The sequence below is a fragment of the Podarcis gaigeae genome (assembly GCF_964106915.1).
Source record: "Podarcis gaigeae genome assembly, chromosome: 6".
Classification (NCBI taxonomy): Eukaryota; Metazoa; Chordata; class Lepidosauria; order Squamata; family Lacertidae; genus Podarcis; species Podarcis gaigeae.
In genome coordinates, this window is record NC_139682.1 from 81,610,333 (window position 1) to 81,630,077 (window position 19,745).

General features: G+C 41.7%; 2 protein-coding genes across 3 annotated transcripts; both read left to right on the top strand.

Annotated features, from left to right (window-relative positions):
* Nucleotides 1-5,753, top strand: LOC310847519 (coagulation factor XIII B chain-like). Its single transcript, XM_083745379.1, has 5 exons — nt 1-199; nt 1,340-1,516; nt 2,632-2,820; nt 3,988-4,164; nt 5,452-5,753. The coding sequence occupies exons 1-5, from the start codon at nt 139-141 to the stop codon at nt 5,643-5,645; spliced, it is 798 nt and encodes a 265-aa protein (XP_083601505.1). The 5' UTR covers nt 1-138; the 3' UTR covers nt 5,646-5,753.
* Nucleotides 5,754-8,188: 2,435 nt separating this feature from the next.
* Nucleotides 8,189-19,366, top strand: LOC310847514 (complement factor H-related protein 5-like). Of its 2 annotated transcripts, XM_083745363.1 has the most exons (8): nt 8,192-8,525; nt 9,717-9,887; nt 11,352-11,540; nt 12,601-12,783; nt 14,133-14,345; nt 14,978-15,151; nt 17,752-17,934; nt 18,704-19,366. In XM_083745363.1, the coding sequence occupies exons 1-8, from the start codon at nt 8,462-8,464 to the stop codon at nt 18,907-18,909; spliced, it is 1,383 nt and encodes a 460-aa protein (XP_083601489.1). In that variant the 5' UTR covers nt 8,192-8,461; the 3' UTR covers nt 18,910-19,366. The 2 variants fall into 2 exon arrangements, with proteins under 2 accessions (XP_083601490.1, XP_083601489.1); XM_083745364.1 differs by lacking the exon at nt 11,352-11,540 and having other exon boundaries at nt 8,189-8,525.
* The last annotated feature ends 379 nt before the right edge of the window (nt 19,367-19,745 follow it).

The window sequence follows — 19,745 nt, forward strand, 5'->3', positions numbered from 1 at the left end:
ATCTCAGTGTTGGGGCAATCCATTAACTACAACAGGGGGAGTTGATCTCAGGCCTTGGACTCTTGTTTAGCCTCCTCTGAGCATTTCGGAGCTAGACCACACGCGGCAGATCAAATGAAAATTGCCTGACATCCTGAGATGAACCGGCTGAGGTGCATAGTTCTGTTGCTTCTGTGGACAGGCTGTACTTCCCCAAATGGTAAGTTGTTCAGATAAAAAGGCAGTTTTAACCAGGGGGGAAGGAGGTGGCCATTCTGCTTGGTATCAAAAGGATTAACTGGTGAAGAATGCAAGGGGGGGGGCTGGTGATCATCAGGGCTGGTCCAAGACATTTTGTTGCCTGAAGCAATGGGCAGTATGGTGATCCCTTTCCATTCCATGTACAAAAGCTGACTGGTCACCTGATCAGATAGAGGGAGGGTGCCCAAGCAAGGCCATGTTGTCGCTGGAGGGGAATGGGGATGGAGGAACAAGCAGGGGCTGCCGTCGCCTCTGGCACCTGCTGCATGAGACAGTTGTCTTAATACCTTATGGCAGAGCTGAACAAAAGTGGTAAATACGAAGGGGAGCAGGTGGTGCTCTGGTCTAAGCTACTGAGCCTCTTGGGCTTGCTGATCAGAAGGTTGGCAGTTCAAGTCCTGGGTGAGCTCCCGTTGCTCTGTCCCAGCTTCTGCCAACAAAGTAGATAAACAGGTACCGCTGCGGTGGGAAGGTAAACGGCATTTCCATGTGCTTTGGTTTCCGCCACAGTGTTCTGTAGTGCCAGAAGCAGTTTAGTCATGCTGGCCATGACTAAATATGGATGATAAATATGGCCATGATAAATATGGGTTTTCCCTTTGTATCGACCTGAATTAAATGGTGGTGTCAGTATAGGAACATCATCCTCAAAAAATCCATAACCTCCATCTTCAGCCTTCTATGCTATGTTGCTCAGAAGCAGTAGCTTAGGGCTGAAACAAGAAGACACCAGTGCATTATGCCCTCCTGCATTTATTTAAACAACTATCTGAGTTTTAGAAGACATCTGAAGGCAGCCCTGTTTATGTAAGTTTTTAATGTTTGATGTTTTATTGTATTTTTAATATTTTGTTGGAAGCTGCCCAGAGTGACGAGGGAAACCCATCCCGATGAGTGGGGTATAAATACACCACCACCATCATCAGTCTTCAGTGAAGGAGACTCACAGCCAGGAATGCCAATAAAATCTGTTGACAAAACCTCTGTAAAAACTGCCATGCTTATCAAATGGCAATAATCCTGGAAACAGAATTAAATATGATATATAATTTATTGTCAAATCTCTTCTTCAGATTGTTAATGCTAAATATCATTCCAGTGTGTGAAAAACCACCTGAAGTTGACTTTGGGGAGACGGTAAGAGGTGAGAGAACTAAATTTCGGGAATTTGAGAATGCAAGAGTACAGTACACGTGTAGCCCAGGATACATATTGGAGGGGCCCAAGTGGACAACATGCGATGGACAAAAGTGGACAACACCACCAAAATGTTTGGGTAAGAGATTATGTTCTGTTAGCTTGTTTATTATAAAGGCTAAGATAATAAAGGCATAAACTGGTAAAGTTGAAATGAAGTCCAAATTTTACAGCAAGTTCTAACAGAAATAATGAAAATAATAAACAATAATAAAATAAAATTTAAAAACTTATCTAAAATGCTTGCTGAAATTAAAAAGGACTTTGCTTGGTGCCAGCAGTACAACAGGGAAGACATGGCTGATGTCAGCTGGGAGAAAGTAATGAGAATTGGGCCCCCCAAAAAGAATTCTGGGAATTATAGGGATAGAACTACCTAAATTGCATAGAAATTTATTCAGGTACATGACTACAGCGGCAGGAATATTACTTGCCCAAAAATGGAAAGAAGAAGAAGTCCCAGCAAAGGAACAATGGATACAAAAACTTATGGAATATGCAGAGATGGCGAAACTTACCAGAAGAATAAGAAATCAAGATAACAAACTTTTTATAAAAGAATGGAAATGGTCTATTGAATATTTACAGATCAATTGTAAACAGATAAAAACACTGGCAGGATTATTGTAATAACCTGCAGCTATATAAGAGTATAAATATACAGAAGATAAATCAAAGAATAAGTTAAGTGAATTTGGATATGCAGACACAATGAAGCCTTTAACGTCCTATTCGTTTTCTCCCATTGACATGATGAAAGCTGGACCATCTGTAAATTCCAAGGTTGAGTTTAGGCTACCCTAACTACAGTAAAAAGGGACACAGGTGGCGCTGTGGGTTAAACCACAGAGCCTAGGACTTGCCAATCAGAAGGTCGGCAGTTTGAATCCCCGTGACGGGGTGAGCTCCTGTTGCTCAGTCCCTGCTCCTGCCAACCCAGCAGTTCGAAAGGACGTCAAAGTGCAAGTAGATAAATAGGTACGGCTCTGGCAGGAAGGTAAACGGCGTTTCCGTGCGCTGCTTTGGTTCGCCAGAAGCGGCTTAGTCATGCTGACCACATGACCCAGAAGCTGTACGCCGGCTCCCTCGGCCAATAAAGCGAGTCGGTCACAACTGGACCTAATGGTCAGGGGTCCCTTTACCTTACCTTTAACTACAGTAAAAACACCTGCCCTTTTTTCCTTCTTCTTTTAGCACCCTGTAGTATCACAAAAGAGCAGCTGGATGCCAAACACCTGCTTCTGTTTGGTGGCCGAAGGCGTTCCCATGTGATTCAACACAATGGGACATTGGAATTCCTGTGCAGGGAACGATATATCCTCCGGCCTCCTTCAGTCATGAAGTGTAACGATGGACACATGGATCTCCCATCATGCATCTCAGGTTAATGAGCTTTCAACACTTGATAATTCCTCTTGGATTATTGAAATACTCAAGGTTATCCCAATTTTATATTTGAAAGCCAGTTTGTCCAATTGCTCCTACAGATTCTGTCCCTTCTTCTTCTTCTTCTTCTTCTTCTTCTTCTTCTTCTTCTTCTTCTTCTTCTTCTTCAAATAATCATAAATAAATAAGAATAAACATGTGCACCCCACCACCGAGACCATTCCATTGTAACTATCCAACCTCCCTTTTTTTGTTTTAACAGTACAAATTCTACAAACACCCTCCATATCTCCCCCAAATCATTTCTCCTGCATATTCCCCGTCTTACCTTAATGGCACATGTTAATTTATCATTAATCGCTATATTCCATACCTTTTAATGCAATTCTTCCATTTTATACTCGCCCCTTCCGCTTTCTAGCTATGATAATTTGTGCAGCTGTCAATAAATTTATGAGCAAGTCCATCACAGCCTGTGAACCTTCCACCTCATCGTTAATTGATAATAATGCTACCTCTGGACTTTCAGTCAGCTTTAACCCAGTGATTTCTGTTATCTCATTAAACACCCTTTGCAAATATATATATATATTGTACATATTTACACTCCCACCACATGTGAACATAATTCCCTGTTTCCTGGCATCCCCTCCAACATAACACTGAATATTCCTTGTTTATTTGATTTAATCCGACTGGTGTTAAATATCATCTCTAAAATAATTTATAATAATTTTCTTTTATTCTTACAAACAGCATTTTCAATGGACGTTTCTCCCATAATTTCCCCCAGCTGTGACTATCTATCTGCCCTGTTGTCTCCTTTTCCCACACCTCTTTTAATTTTCTGTCCTTTCTTAAAAGTGGTTCCCAAGCCCACAGTACACCTCATACGTCTGCAAGGTCTTCTGATGTGGGATGGATTAGGATGATGGGTGGGTAAATAATAGCAATACACAAGAGGAGCAAAACAAAGTAACCAGGAACGTGAATAAAACCTATTGTTGAGGCCTCTGTAAAAAACAAAACATAAGCTGTCTTGCTTATTGAATTGTAATAAAGACGGAATCCTGGAAATGAAATGAAATTTGTTTAATAATAATAATAATAATAATAATAATAATAATAATAATAATGGAACCTTGGCACGAAATATCATTCCAGTTTGTGGAGAACCACCTGAAGTGGACTTTGCAGAGACTGTAAGAAGTGTCAGAACCCAGTTTCAGGAATTTGAGAGCATAAGGGCATTTTACAAGTGCAACCCCGGTTATGTGATGGAAGGATCTGGGTGGATGATATGCAATGGACAAAACTGGACAGAACCACTGAAGTGTCTGGGTAAGGGGCATGTTCTGTATGCTGACAGGAAGTCAGAAAGAATGAAATCTAGGATAAATTCTGAGGCCTGTTTCACAAATCCGAGGAGACTCCAAGCAGAAAACCTCACAGTGCAATCTTCAAGGGACCTTGCCTTGGATAGGTTGCTACAAGGCTCTGTGCAAACACTTTATCAACATTTTATTTTTACAATTCAAGCTGCAAAGCCATTTTTGCCCTGTGAAAAAAGAGAACATTTCTTTTGATCCCAAACTGATACTCACTGGTTCTTGCTAACCTCCCCCAAATAATTAAGAGTTCAGTGCCACGATGGTGGATAAAATATCTTAAAATATCATACCCCTGTATGTACAGCTGTATGTACAACTGATAGTGTGTGATGTGCAATGAGAGAGACATGCAGGTTTGGCTATGCAACCCAGAGACACTGTCTGCCCAGAATCGCTTAAAATTCCAACAGGAGGACCACTGTATTTTAACATTTTTTGGGAAGCCACCCAGAGTGGCTGGGCGGGGTATAAACAAACAAACAAACAAACAAACAAACAAACAAACAATCAATCAATCAATCAATCAATCAATCAATCTATTTTTGTGAGAGATAAGACTTTGGACACTCTCATATACAAATATATTTTATGTACTTATTTAATTTTGCACTTTAGCTTTATTCTGTATTGATTTTTTCAGGATGTTTGTTCATTTTTATTTTTGTAATCTTTCATTTTTAACCACCCAGAGAACATTGGTAAGTGGGCAGTGTAAAAAAAAATACAAAATAACTAAATACATAAAGAGAGGGGGATTCCCGGTTAGTAGAAGAGCACTTTATTCCTAAACCTATTTGATATTTTCAAGTGACTTCAAATTATCGTATATTACAATATATGGCTTTAAATTTATTTAAATAGTCTTTAAATTTCTTCCAATTTTCTTGATACTCCTCTTCTTTCTGGTTGTGGATTCTTCCAGTCAGGTCGGCTAGCTCTGAAAAGTCCATCGTCCAAGATTCTCCCGAATCTATGGACTTCCGACCTTCCCCTCAATGGGTTCTATTATTAAACCTTTCCTACTGCATCTTTTTTTAAACAAACCAATTTTTTATTAACTCCATTGTATCCATAGTTCTTGCTGCAATACAAGTGTTATTGCAATCCTGCTAATGTTTTCAGCTGCTTATAGTGGTTTTTAAGGTACATTGTAAAATTTCCCCACTCCTTATTGGAGTTTTGGTCTTCCAGGAAGACCAGGAAGACTAACTGCTTTTTTTTTTTTTACCCTGTGCAGCACCCTGCAGGATCACAAAAAAACAGCTGGATTCCAAACAACTGCTTCTGTCTGGAGGTCGGAGACATTCACATCTGGTTCAACACAATCGTACATTGGAATTTCTGTGCAGGAAAGGGTATATCATCTCAGCTCCTTCAATCAGGAAGTGTCTCAATGGGCACATGGATCTTCCATCATGTATCTCAGGATAATGATGAGCTCTTGACTCTCGATGATCCCTCCTGAATTATCTAAAATACTTTAGGGGCTTGCTTGCTGTCTCACTCTGATGTATGAAGACGACTTCTTCCAAATCCTCATCAAGGCTCTACCCTTCTTAAAAGCGATTCCCCGATTCACAGACTAGCTCAGATAGCCGGGTGGGGGCACTGGCCAAGGGCACATGACCTCACAGGTGCCAGAGTCAGACTGATGTTGCCTTCTGCCTGTGCAATGCATGGTGTTCCTTCCAGGTCTCTTAACTGCTCTATGATGCCCCTGACTCCCCATGGGAACTGGATCAGTCCCACTGAATTGGCGCTTCATGTCTGAAACTGCTCCTTTTCCTTGGGGATAATTCAGACTGAAATTCCCAGGTGTCAGAAAAGGTCATTTGTGTACGCCAGTACTGTGGCCTGTGTTTTGTTAGCCCAAAAATGGAAAACGAGCGTGGTCACAACCAAAGAAGAATGGCAACTTAAGTTGACAGAATGTGTGCAGCTTGCAGACTTAACATATAGAATAAGAGAACAAGAAGAACATACGTTTAGAGAAGATTGGAAAATGTTTTTTGAATAAATGGGAAATAACTGTGTACAGCTGAATACGCTGGCAGCATCAAGATAAATTCAACAGTGTAAATAAGTTCTGATGAATGGAATACTGAATGGTATAGGGGTTTTTTTTTTGTAAAATATGCAGGGATTTATGATATGTAAAATCATAAGAAAAAGAGAAGTCATCCAGCTCTGTTTGGAAGGAAGCACTTTGATCCTCAGCTGGGAGCGGGAGACTTTGCACTTTGTTGGAAATTGTATAAGTATTAAGTGTCAAGCAAGTAAACACATGACACCACAAAGCCCCTTTACACAGTAAACCGAGAGCTTATAGAAGAGGTTAATTTGAAGGGGGTGGGGGAGAAAGCAAAGCATGCTGACTAATTATTCCCCACCCTCTTAAGCCGCTGTGCTTGCCTGTTACTGCTGATTTTTGCACTTTCCTTTTGTTGCATGAAAATGGCTTTAGATACCTATTAGAACCATAAATTACCATATAGCATATATTCAACACAAAAAAAGCAACAATTTGTTGTTGACAAAGGACAGCTGGACATAGAAAGGGCCCCATTACCTTCAGTAGCTTATTTAAGGGACATCATCAATAAGGGACAGCAGCGGGACATGGCGCTGGGATAAGGGACTGTCCCACCAAATAAGGGACGCTTGACAGCTATGTGCAAAATCCATGAAACTGGGATCTTGAAACAATGTAATATTGCCTATTTTGATAAGCATCCAGAATGTGGCATTTCTTAATATTTCACAACCAGTTTTGTTTTTTTTAAGCAAACAGATGGCAAGTTATTACATCCGCGTTGTTCCTGGGAATTTACTTGGCAGGAACTTGTTTTTTCTATGTGACCGTTTGTGCTTTGAGTCCACTCAAGTGAGTGGGATAGATTAACCCTTTCTTCTTTCATGGAATAAAGCTCAATGCAACCTTTAATTATCCATATTATAATTCCTTTAGAACGACCCATTGCCACCACTGCCTCCACTGTGTGCCCTGCAACATCTGGCACTGGCAGAGAAGTGGTGCCTGCCAGGCCATCTTAAGCATATTTGGCGCCGTGGTACAAGTGATGTTCTTGGCGCCTCTCCCCCTCCTCGTTCTCCTTGCCCCCTGAGCTGGGCAGCTCAAGGCTCGCTTGCCATGCGGACATCCTCAGCAGTCCCGCTACTGCCACGGGGCGGGCAGGAGGAAGAAGGCCGCCATGTAGTTTTGCGTGCCACACCCCCAATGGATAAGTTGGCCCTTGTGCCTCCATTGCTGCCAATTTCAAGTGAAAGCATGCCAATTTCAGGCAAGGTCTCACCCGAAATGGATGCAATCTCACCCCAAATTGGCTTCAGTGCTGGTGCTGCTTCTCTGCCACTGGTGGGGCTGAGCTGGCCCTTCCTAGTAGTGCACATTGCTGTTTTGTTCTTGTTTAGTTGTGTCCGACTCTTCGTGACCCCATAGACCAGAGCACGCCAGGCAGTCCTGTCTTCCACTGCCTCTCGCAGTTTGGTCAAACTCATGCTGGTAGCTTTGAGAACACTGTCCAACCATCTCCTCCTCTGCCGTCCCCTTCTCCTTGTGCCCTCCATCTTTCCCAACATCAGGGTCTTTTCCAGGGAGTCTTCTCTTCTCATGAGGTGGCCAAAGTATTGGAGCCTCAGCTTCAGGATCTGTCCTTCCAGTGAGTACTCAGGGCTGATTTCCTCAGAATTGATAGGTTTAATCTTCTTGCAGTCCATGGGACTCTCAAGAGTCTCCTCCATAATTCAAAAGCATCAATTCTTCAGCGATCAGCCTTCTTTATGGTCCAGCTCTCACTTCCATACATCACGACGGGGAAAACCATAGCTTTAAGTATACGGTCCTTTGTTGGCAAGTTGATGTCTCTGCTTTTTAAGATGCTGTCTAGGTTTGTCATTGCTTTTCTCCCAAGAAGCAGGCGTCTTTTAATTTTGTGGCTGCTGTACAGCTAAAAGGGCTTTCTCAGAAGTTTGCAACTTGGTAAGAAAGGTTTGTTGCTGTTCCGCCTAGCTGCCGTCATCACACCAAGTGCTGTGCCAATGCAAATCTTTTGCAAACACTCCTTGTTGGTTTAAAAGTTCATGTTCCCCATTCCAGTAATCCTTCCTCCTCTCACGGCACAGAGCCATGAACCACCAGTGGTTTTTTTTTTTTTTGCAAGGACAGTCATTAGAAAGAATAGTTGTAGAAAGTGAGTATTCTGTGGCCTGGAGCAACAAGCAGCACTATGGAAAGCTGGCTGGTCTCCGTTCTTCCATTTCTTCTGTGGACATGCTGTACTTCCCAAAATGGTGAGCCCACACTTTTTAATGTATGAAAAGCTCAACAGTATAATTAGCAGTAATGATTTTATTAATATATCAACTTGTAAACACCCTCCCATCAGATGTCAAAGAGATAAACAACTATCTGACATTTAGAAGGCATCTGAAGGCAGCCCTGTTTAGGGAAGTTTTTAATGTGTGACATTTTAATGTATTTTTAATCTTCGTTGGAAGCCGCCCAGAGTGGCTGGGGAAACCCAGCCAGATGGGCAGGGTACAAATAATAAATGATGATGATGATGATTATATTGTTAATGGTAGAGCATTTCAGCCTTATAAATGCTTATACTTGAAGATTACCAATATAGACGGTTATTTTGAAAAATATTGGATTTAAGATGCATTTATTTAACACATTTTTAATGTGTCTTTCAGAGTTCCAACCTTCAAAATGTGTTTTACCAGTTATAGTTAGTTCAAAAACTATAAGGCTGTAACAGATAAATATTTTTTTAAAAAAACTAAACGTTAACATAACATTAAAATGATAGCATCAGCTTACTTTTTTTTTAAAAAAATGGGAAATATTTGACTTGTGTTTGGTTTCAAAGTACAGCTTTATTTATTTACTGTCCGGCTTCAGGGAATTGGCTTCCTCCCCCGTGGCTGTAGATAAGCAGAACAAAGGAAAAGGATTCTTCTTACTAGTTAGAAACTTTAGTAATCACAGCAAGGGAACCAAGAACCCATCTCCTAGTGATAGCGGTGCTCCCAATTAAATAGCCCACCCCCTTCGGTCCCTATGAACCTACATCACTTCTACGTCTCGTAATCTCAGCTTGTCCCCTCTGTGCTTTCTGTTCTGTGACTTTCTGAGCCCTTCTAGCTTTGGGGAGGGTGGTGGAGGAATGCTGTCTAGAGACTGTGAATCTGTCAATCCTCTCCCTTCCAGTGTTTCTTCTCCTAGGTGTTCACCATCTAGTATATCCCAGCTTCTGCCTTCTGAACTATGCCTCTCTGCAAACCACTGTTCCCAATCTATACTGTGCTCCTGCTCCTGGGAAAATTCAGGATCTGGATCAGGATCAGGGGGTGGGGGGCAGGTGGAGGCTCCCACCATTCCTCCTCAGTACAGTCCTCCACAGCATGGTCCCTGATATTTACTGTGCTTTCAGGAAAATGTGAGAATGTTGATATTGATGGTAAATATAATTGCAGTTTGTCTAGAACCACCTGACATTGATTTTGGGGAAATGATAAGTGATGAGAAGGTCAGGTACCTGGAGGGTGACAGAACACAATACAAGTGCAACCCTGGATATGTCTTGGAAGGCAATGAATGGATAACGTGTCGTGGGCAAAAGTGGACACCTGCACCCAGGTGCTTGGGTAAGGAGGCATCTTGACTTTCAATACTGCAAACTCTAAATCAAAATGTGGGGTGTCCAACATAGCCTCTGGAAACTCATCTGCATGCAAAGTTGCTTTCTCCATGTTTGAGGACTTAAACACTCTGTCAAGAATTGGGAACTGCTGGCCTTCTGGATTGCTGTTGGACAGCAACTCCCTGGGCATGTTTAGCCTGGAGAAGAGGAGGCTAAGGGGTGATATGATAGCCATGTTCAAATATATAAAAGGATGTCACATAGAGGAGGGAGAAAGGTTGTTTTCTGCTGCTCCAGAGAAGCGGACACGGAGCAATCGTTCCAAACTACAAGAAAAAAGATTCCACCTAAACATTAGGAAGAACTTCCTGACAGTAAGAGCTGTTTGACAGTGGAATTTGCTGACAAGGAGTGTGGTGGAGTCTCCTTCTTTGGAGGTCTTTAAGCAGAGGCTTGACAACCATATGTCAGGAGTGCTCTGATGGTGTCTCCTGCTTGGCAGGGGGTTGGACACGATGGCCCTTGTGGTCTCTTCCAACTCTATGATTCTATGATTCTATGATTCCCATCATGATATGAGGTATAATTCAATAATATTTGAAGGATCACAGATCCCTCGTCTTTACACTGTATGGCTACTTTAATTCTGCTAATATGGATCAATGGATTTGCATAATTGGGCAGAATGCTGTAATTTGAGGAAACTAGAGAATTCACATTCTGAATCAGAGTTATTTAGTGCAAACATTGATAGCCAGAGTCGCCATATTGTTTGAGAGTTGGACCGGATCTGAATTCACATCCTACCTCCAACATGGAATCAAGGTGTCACTTTGGGTCAGTTTGCATCTTTGAGCTCTTGTTCCTTTTCTCAAGACTGTAAGGGGAAAAAAAGAAAAGAAGGGTCACAATCCAATGACATACAGGCTGTAATCCTATACCCCATCCCAAGGATTAAGTCCATTGCACTGAATGAGAATTACTTCTATGGGGTGGTGCTATTAAATACATACATTTCAGTGGGTGGCAAGTTAGAGACTATTTTTACTCCCATGTTGACCTTAATGGGTTTTTTCAGGACTTACCGTATTTTTCACTCTATAACACACACCCGACCATAACACGCACGTAGTTTTTAGAGGAGGAAAATGCCACCCGTAGGCATTCCCGCCATAACACGCACAGACATTTCCCCTTACTTTTTAGGAGGAAAAAAGTGAGTGTTATGGTGCAAAAAATACGGTAAATGGAAGTTGACAGAAACCACAATGAATGACTGAGTGGGTGCAGCAAATGAGTTTGTCCCTTTTGTGTTTCCTCATGTGTTTACATCCTCCCGTTTTGAACACATAAAGACAGCTACAGATATGAGGTAACCTTGCAGCACAAAGAGGGCAAATGGAATAGGACACACAGAGAAATGAGTCCCAGTGATAATCCCCGCCTCCCCTCCCTTTCTTTCTTTTAGCACCTTGTGGTGTCACAAAACAACAGCTAGACGCAAAAGACCTGCTCCTGCCTGGGAAGCGAAGACGGTCCCAGGTGATTCAGCATAACCAGTCCCTGCAGTTCCTGTGCAAGGAAGGGAATATCATCACAGCTCCTTCAGTCAGGAAGTGTATCGATGGGCACATGGATTTGCCGTTGTGTATCTCTGGTAAACATGCTGTTCATATTGAAAAATTCCTCTGTGGTTATTTAAATGTTCAAATGGTCTATAACTACCTTGCTTTCCAGTTCAAAAGTGAACGCTTCCAGTGCTGTCTTTCTCATTGGTTCAGAGAGTCTCCAAATTATCTGAGTTGCTGCAGGGACCCAGTGCTTGTTCTCTGTCCAGTGGACCATAGCTTGATTCTGCTAGAAATCTAGTTTTTATTCATATGGCACTTGCACCCAAGAACCATGTTCATCTGGGACCAGAGGTGGTGTGTCCAGTTTCGCCACCTGAGGTGAAAAGGGAATGTGCAGTCCCCTGACCCCCCACTGCACTCCACCCCTAACTTCCGCTGCTGTCAAAATGCCCCCCTCTTGCAAACGTAGCGAGAGCCAGAGGTTTCCACACGATATCACCACTCGTCTTCTCCACCCCAGGGTAAGGAAGACAAGCAGCAGTGCTGTCTGCAAGAGCTCAGCCAGAGTCAGGGCACTGCGCAAGGTGTTGCCACTAGTCTTTTCACACCATAGGGTGGAGAAGACAAAGGGCAACACCACATCTTGAAATTCTTCCTTCAAAGCTTCCTATTCTGAGGGAATCAATTTGGAGCCAGGAGCTGATTACCTTGATTGCATTATTTAGATGTCATGCTATTGCATCTGAGTTGGAACTGGTTTTTCCTCTGTTTCAAATACAGTGGTACCTCAGGTTACAAACACCTTGGGTTACAAACACTTTGGGTTACAGACTCCGCTAACCCGGAAGTAGTACCTCGGGTTAAGAACTTTACCTCAGGATGAGAACAGAAATTGCACAGTGGCACGCGGTGGCAGTGGGAGGCCCCATTAGCTAAAGTGGTACCTCAGGTTAAGAATGGTTTCAGGTTAAGAACGAACCTTCAGAATGAATTAAGTTCATAACCAGAGGTACCACTGTATCTCAAGAGAGAGAGAAATACTCCATCTCAACATGCCTGATTTGAACAAAGGGATTTCAAAGTATTTATTTTTGACCTTTGGTAACTGTACTAAGTCACTGTTCTTATCACTTTATTATTTACCAGAAATGGGGAAAAACTGTAGCCACACACCCACTATTGAGAATGGAGACATTATCACCTTATCACAGAAGCAATATGCATCTGGTTCTTCAGTAGAATTCAAATGCCAAAAATATTATGCCATGGAAGGAGAAAACAGAACTTTTTGTAACAATGGGAACTGGACAAAAGTGCCCATTTGTCTAGGTAAGAACTTTCCCCCCTCTGTTTTGATAGAAATTCCATCTTCTGGCATGCATATAGGGTTGCTTCATTAATTTCTTTTATATGTGATATATTTGGGAAAGGTTCACATAATTGTTTCTCCTTAGTAGAGCACCACCATGAAGCATGTGAGATATGGAGAGGGACAATCCTAGTTCATATCTTGAAAGCATATGTACTTGAAAGTATAGGTACTAATACTATGAAAATTAATACTGATACTAATACTAATACTATGAAAATTAGTTGCTGGAATAACGTTTCCAAGCAGAATTCAAAGTGTTGGTGTTGACCTTTAAAGTCCTAAACGGCCACGGCCCAGTATACCTGAAGGAGCATCTCCACCCCCATAGTTTAGCCCGGACACTGAGGTCCAGCTCTGAGGGCCTTCTGGTGGTTCCCTCACTGTGAGAAGCGCAGTTACAGGGAACCAGGCAGAGGGCCTTCTTGGTAGTGGTGCCTACCCTGTGGACCGCCTTCCCATCAGATTCAAGGAAATAAACAGCTATCTGACTTCTAGAAGACATCTGAAGGCAGCCCTGTTTAGGGAACTTTTTAATATCTGATGTTTTATCGTGTTTTTAATTTTCTGTTGGGAGCCACCCAGAGTGACTGAGGGAACCCAGCCAGATGGGTGGGGTATAAATAAATCATCATCATCATCATCATCATCATCATCATCATCATCTATTTGAAGTACTTTGGAAACTTAACAAGCACAGTGTCTGTGATTGGGAGAAACTGTGGCCTTCCAGATGTTGTTTGACTCCAGTTCCCATCATCTCTAGTCAACACGGTCAAGGATGATGGGAGTTGTAGTCCAACAATATCTGGAGGGCCACAGCTTCCCCATCCTTGCACTATATGAATGCCAAAAACGAGTTCACCCTTTGGAAAATAATGCCATTACTAAACCACTTTAGTGGTGTTGTAGTACCAGTGATAGGAGGTCTTAGTGCTGTTTCCTGACCAGTAAGACTTCTTAGCAATGATACTGCAAAGAGGCACCTTAGCAGAAGCAGAAGAGGAGTTTTACTTGGCCAGGCCTGGTAGACTACTTGCAATAGCCTGGCAGACCAGATTCTGCCTGCAGGCCACAGGTTCTCACATGACTTTAATGATTATTCTGGAAATGCTGTTTGCTGAGAGAGACAGAGAGAGAGAGAGAGAATTTGTTGCTTTTTCCAAATGCAATGGTATGTCCAAAAAATTGACTTGTGTTCCCAAGACTGGTGTATATACAATCTTCCTTTTCGTTTAAGTTTTCCAATCTGGCAAATATATACTCTGGTTGCCTTCATGAACAGAATCTATTTTCATTCTCATCACAGAGCCCTGTGCAATCTCATTGGCTGAAATGGAAAGCAAGAAAGTTGAGGTGGTTGGGCAATCGGATGAGCATCGTTTTCAAAACTTATATGTACAACGTGGTACTTCTGTTGAGCTTGCCTGTAAACCAGGGCATGCTCCTGCAGCAAATTATTCCCCATCTGCTTTTGTAATCCGGTGCAATGGAGAAGCAATTGTGTATCCTGAATGTGAAGGTAATTCAATATGGCATTATTTTTAAAATTACAAAATTTATATATTGCTTGAAGAATCTCAATAATCACTGGTTAAAGAATACACCAAGTTCTCATTGGGCTGTTTTGTGTTATGTTTGCTCCCTTAGTTTGTTCTTCTAAATCTTTTTTTCCTGCTTCTGAAAATGTTCTGTTCTGTTGCCCTGCAATGGTTATGTGGGCTTCATAACTCAATCCCTGAAATTAAAATCAGCATGCACGATGACCAGCGTTTTCTCTTTCCAACTTCTTCAGAACTCATGTCTTCAGTGAAACCTTTGTCGGAACTCCACACCCATCATCCCTTGTTGAAACAATGACCACATAATAGGAGTATTTTCTCATATTCCTCTCTAGTGACACTTGTCTCTCCATTCCAATTCTTCCTTGTGTCATTGCTATCTTTGCCTTTCTTCTTTCTATCCTATGCCCCTATTGAAATTTAGATTGTAGGATTTGTCTTTTTTGCCCTGATACTACTAGGTAAATAGATTGGCTTAAAACAACAACAGCAACAACCCTTCATATACAGAGAGAAAGCAGCGCTCTAATGTAAGTGGTTTTGCCACTTGTTTTTCCATGTCACATGTTTACTTCATTGTTTTTGTAAATAGAAATTACATGTAACCCTCCAAAAGTGACTCATGGCACTTTTAGACCTCGAAGGAATATATATCATGGTGAGGATCTAATTCAAATTCAGTGTGACAGTGGATTTCATCTAGCTGATGGACAAAATATAGCAGAATGCACAAGGAATGGATGGGCACCTCTACCACAGTGCAGCAGTAAGTGGAATCTGCATGTCTTAGCACAATTATTGAAGGGTTGATGTACATTATTGTTGCTGTTTTTTTTAGTGGTCTACATTGGTATGTACTTATATACACATGTATATACAGACTGGCTTATGTATGTATATACATATGTATTTACAGAGTGGCTTATCCACACCTCCCCTTGTTCTTCTGTTTCTGTCACCTCCCACCCCCGGAAAGAAACTGCTCTTTGGTGCTCAGTCGGAGCTAACAGGTATCTGGGTTTCTCCCAGATTGCCATTAGTTCTGATAGGTAGGTACCGCTCCGGTGGGAAGGTAAATGTCGTTTCCATGCGCTGCTCTGGTTCGCCAGAAGTCGCTTAGTCATGCTGGCCACATGACCTGGAAGCTGTACACCAGCTCCCTCGGCCAATAAAGAGAGATGAGCGCTGCAACCCCAGAGTCGGTCATGACTGGATCTAATGGTCGGGGTCCCTTTACCTTTACCTTTATGCTTGGAGAAAAAAGAGCTTCTGATCAGTGGTGGAGGAATCCTCTTTGGCACCTGGGGCGGGGTGCGCACGCACGGCACCCATATGGATGCCGTGCATGTAGCGCCTGTAACCATATGGACATCATGCACACACTCTCAGCCACTCTACAGCTGGAGGGGAGGCTGTGGACAATCTTGTCACCCCCCAGGGTGGCACCCAGGGCATGGCACCCCTGCCCCCTGCCCCTCTTTGTACGCCCCTGCTTCTGATCAATATCTCAGATCATTCTAGTGCAGCCTTCCTGATGCTATTGGATACCCTTTTATTGTATCTGCACCTGAGCAGTCACCCCAATCCATACAGAATGGTCATTGACATAAGGACATACAAAATTCCGTAAGAAGAATGAATGTAAAAAGACAACTAGAAAAAGAGAATATGGAGGGGAGGGAGAAACCAGGAGACGACTGAGAGTGCAGCGCCGCTTACAAGGAGTAGTTTTGAAAGGTGTGGGTGGTTTCAGATCAGGATAGAAAGGGGAGTGGGATGGTTAGGTCATCTTCAAATACGTCTGCCCAAAATGATGGGGTGCACCCTGCCTCATCCCATCCCACTTCAGACATTGCTAAGCAAGAAGCCAAACTCTTCATGGGAGAGGCGGTTTTAGAACCAGTGGAATTACCCCCATTCAACTACAACAAACTACGTGCTTCAAGATGCTGATGAACTATAACTCCCCTGACCATTGGCCATTCTGGGACTGATTGGAGTTGTAGTCCAGCAACATCTAGATAGCATCACACTGGCTACTTCGTTGGGGTACCCGAGCTACCTCCTTTTTGGGGCAGGAGTTTCAGGCATCAGAGGCAGAAAGGGGGAAACTAACAGAGGTGTTTATGAAAACACAAGACCTTCAGGAACCAGCATTTTATAGACTTTTATGCTTCTGCAGAATCAACTTTTACAAATAGCCACTTGCAAGATACTGGCAGAGATTTTCACAAACAGCAGAATATGATAAATTTTGATAGTGAAGAGCTGAGCAAAATTCAGAGGACAGCCGCCGCCTCCCCCCAATGAGATCCATGTCAAAATAGGTTCTAGTTGTTTTAATGATTGGTCTGTTTGACCAACTAAGGAGGTGCTGACGGAATGTCAGCGACACTTGAAGAGACATTAGAAAGACAATTTGTTCACTGATTATTTCACCCAGCAGATATACATAGCTCAATAAAATGTATATTAAAACTTTTCTTCCTTTTTAAATTAAATCTTTGCGTGATACGGGGACGGGGACAAGGCAAGAAAGAGAGAGATGAATAGGTCATATTCAATATGTCAGCCCAAAATGATGGGGTGCACCCTGCCTCATCCCATCCCACTTCAGACATTTCTAAGCGGAAAGCCAAATGCTTCATGGGAAAGGCGGTTTTAGAACCAGTGGAATTACCCCCCATTCAACTGCAGCAAACGTAGTGCTTCAAGATCTTGATGGACTGTAACTCCCCTGACCATTCGCCATTCTGGGACTGATTGGAGTTGTAGTCCAGCAACATCTAGATAGCATCACACTGGCTACCCCCAAGTTGCATGTTTGGGGCAGGAGTTCCAGACATCACAGGCAGAAAGGAGAAAACTAACAGAGGTGTTTATGAAAACACAAGATATTCAGGCACCAGCATTTTATAAACTTCTATGCTTCTGCAGAATCAATTTTTACAAATAGACACTTGCAAGATACTGAAAGAGATTTTCAAAAACAGCAGAATATGATAAATTTTGATAGTGAAGAGCTGAGCAAAATTCAGAGGACAGCCGCCGCCTCCTCCCAATGAGATCCCATCCATGTCAAAATAGGTTCTAGTTGTTTTAATGATTGGTCTATTTGACCAACTAAGGAGGTGCTGATGGAATGTCAGCCACACTTGAAGAGACATTAGAAAGACAATTTGTTCACTGATTTTTTTGCCAAGCAGATATACATAGCTCAATAAGAAGGTATATTGAAACTTTTCTTCCATTTTAAATTAAATAATTAAGCGGAATTATAGAAATGCTTGTGTGCACAGTCATATGTGTAATCCTAATAAGTGCCATGTGATAGATACCTTTTTCTGTTTCAATGCATCACCACAGATGCTGCGGGAAAATGTGGTCCTCCACGTTCTATTGAAAATGGAGATTTTCTGGGCACGGCAACTTCGGAATATATGCCAGGGGCACGTGTAAGGTATAAGTGCCAAGCTCTCTACAATATGCAAGGAGATGAATATGTACGATGTGTCAACGGGCATTGGACAGATACACCAACATGCACAGGTACAGGAAATTTCTCTAAATCTTTGCTTTTGCTGTTTTATTGAAAAATATTCTCTAAGTTCAAAAACCTGTGACTTAGTAGCACCAGTGTGGTGCCAGCAGTTGGCATTGTTCCATCCCAGATCCTCCCAGGAACTTCAGATGGCATTCCCATAAGGCAAAATGAGTGGAGTCATGAGTTCCAATTCCTCATTTAATAATAATAATAATAATAATAATAATAATAATAATAATAATAATAATAATAATAATTTTATTATTTGTATGCTGCCCATCTGACTGGGTTTCCCCAACCACTCTGGGCAGCTCCCAACAGAATATTAAAAAAACGATAAAATATCAAACATTAAAAACTTCCTTAATCAGGGCTGCCTTCAGATGTCTTCTAAAAGTCAGATAGTTGTTCATTTCCTTGACCTCTGAAGGGAAGGCGCTCCACAGGGCGAGCGCCACTACCAAAAAGACCCTCTGCCACTCCCAGTCACCAGTCTGCATCCCACTAGATGTCAAGGAAGTAAACAACTATCTGACTTTTAGAAGACATCTGAAGGCAGTCCTTTTTAGGGAAGTTTTTAATGTTTGATGTTTTATCATGTTTTAATATTCTGTTGGGAGCTGCCCAGAGTGGCTGGGGAAACCCAGCCAGATGGGTGGGGTATAAATAATAATAATAATAATAATAATAATAATAATAATAATAATAAGTGTCAAGTGAACTCCTCATTGTTAAATTAATCTCTATGATGACATGATTTGTGCTTTTTTGCAGCTCCTTGTACAGGAACCGTAGAAGATATGAATCGGAACAATATACAACTGAAGTGGAGATACAGTGCAAAATTATATACAGTATCTGGAGACATGACAGAATTTGCCTGCAAATGGGGCTTTGGGCCAGATCCATCCTCTCCTCCCTTCAGAGCCTTATGCAGAGAGGGCAAGTTGGACTATCCAAGATGTATCCCTGTACGTTAATTGCAGTTAAAGCATAATAACAAAAAATTCAGCACTCATAGGTGAGATTTTTGTCAATCTAGAGAAACCACTGTATATTACAAAAGAAGGTCTATACCAGTATTTAATGAATATTTTCAGTCCTGGCACTGACCTTCAGTTGTATCATGGAAGTCACTTTTCAATGTTTAACTACATATGTATTTTTTTTTAAAATGCTTTTTATTGAGCTTTAAGAACACCAACGCCAACCAACAAAAACATCACATCTTATTACATATATCCTACTTTATGATCCATAGAGCCGTTGACTTCTGTCCTTCCCTTCTGCAAGTTTTCTTATTCCAATCTATAATTCACAGTTTCATGGGTTAAAAATTACACTGTGACATAAGATTTAATTCAATCCTGCCAACGTTTTCATATTTCTACAATTCTCACTTATATAAACCATAAATTTACTCCATTCTTTTTAGTACTTCGTCTCCTCCTGATTGCGAATTCTGTGTGTCAATTTTGCCATTTCAGCGTTTTCGACCAACTTTATCTGCCATTCCCAGAATCTCCTGTGACTTCCACTTTTGGGCTATCAAAACTCTAGCTGTTGTTGTTGTTGCATACAAATATAGTCTTTGGTCTGTCTTCTTAATATTTTCTCCCACCAAGCCTAACAAAAATTCTTCCAGCTTTTTTGGAAAAGTATATTTAACATCTTTTTAAACTCATTATAGATCCACCTCATTATAAATTTATAAACTCATTATAAATTCACCAGATCCATTTAAACATGATTTTTATATATATACCAAAATAACTGAAGCCTCCCAAAAGCGATGTCACTTCCACCAACCTGCCCA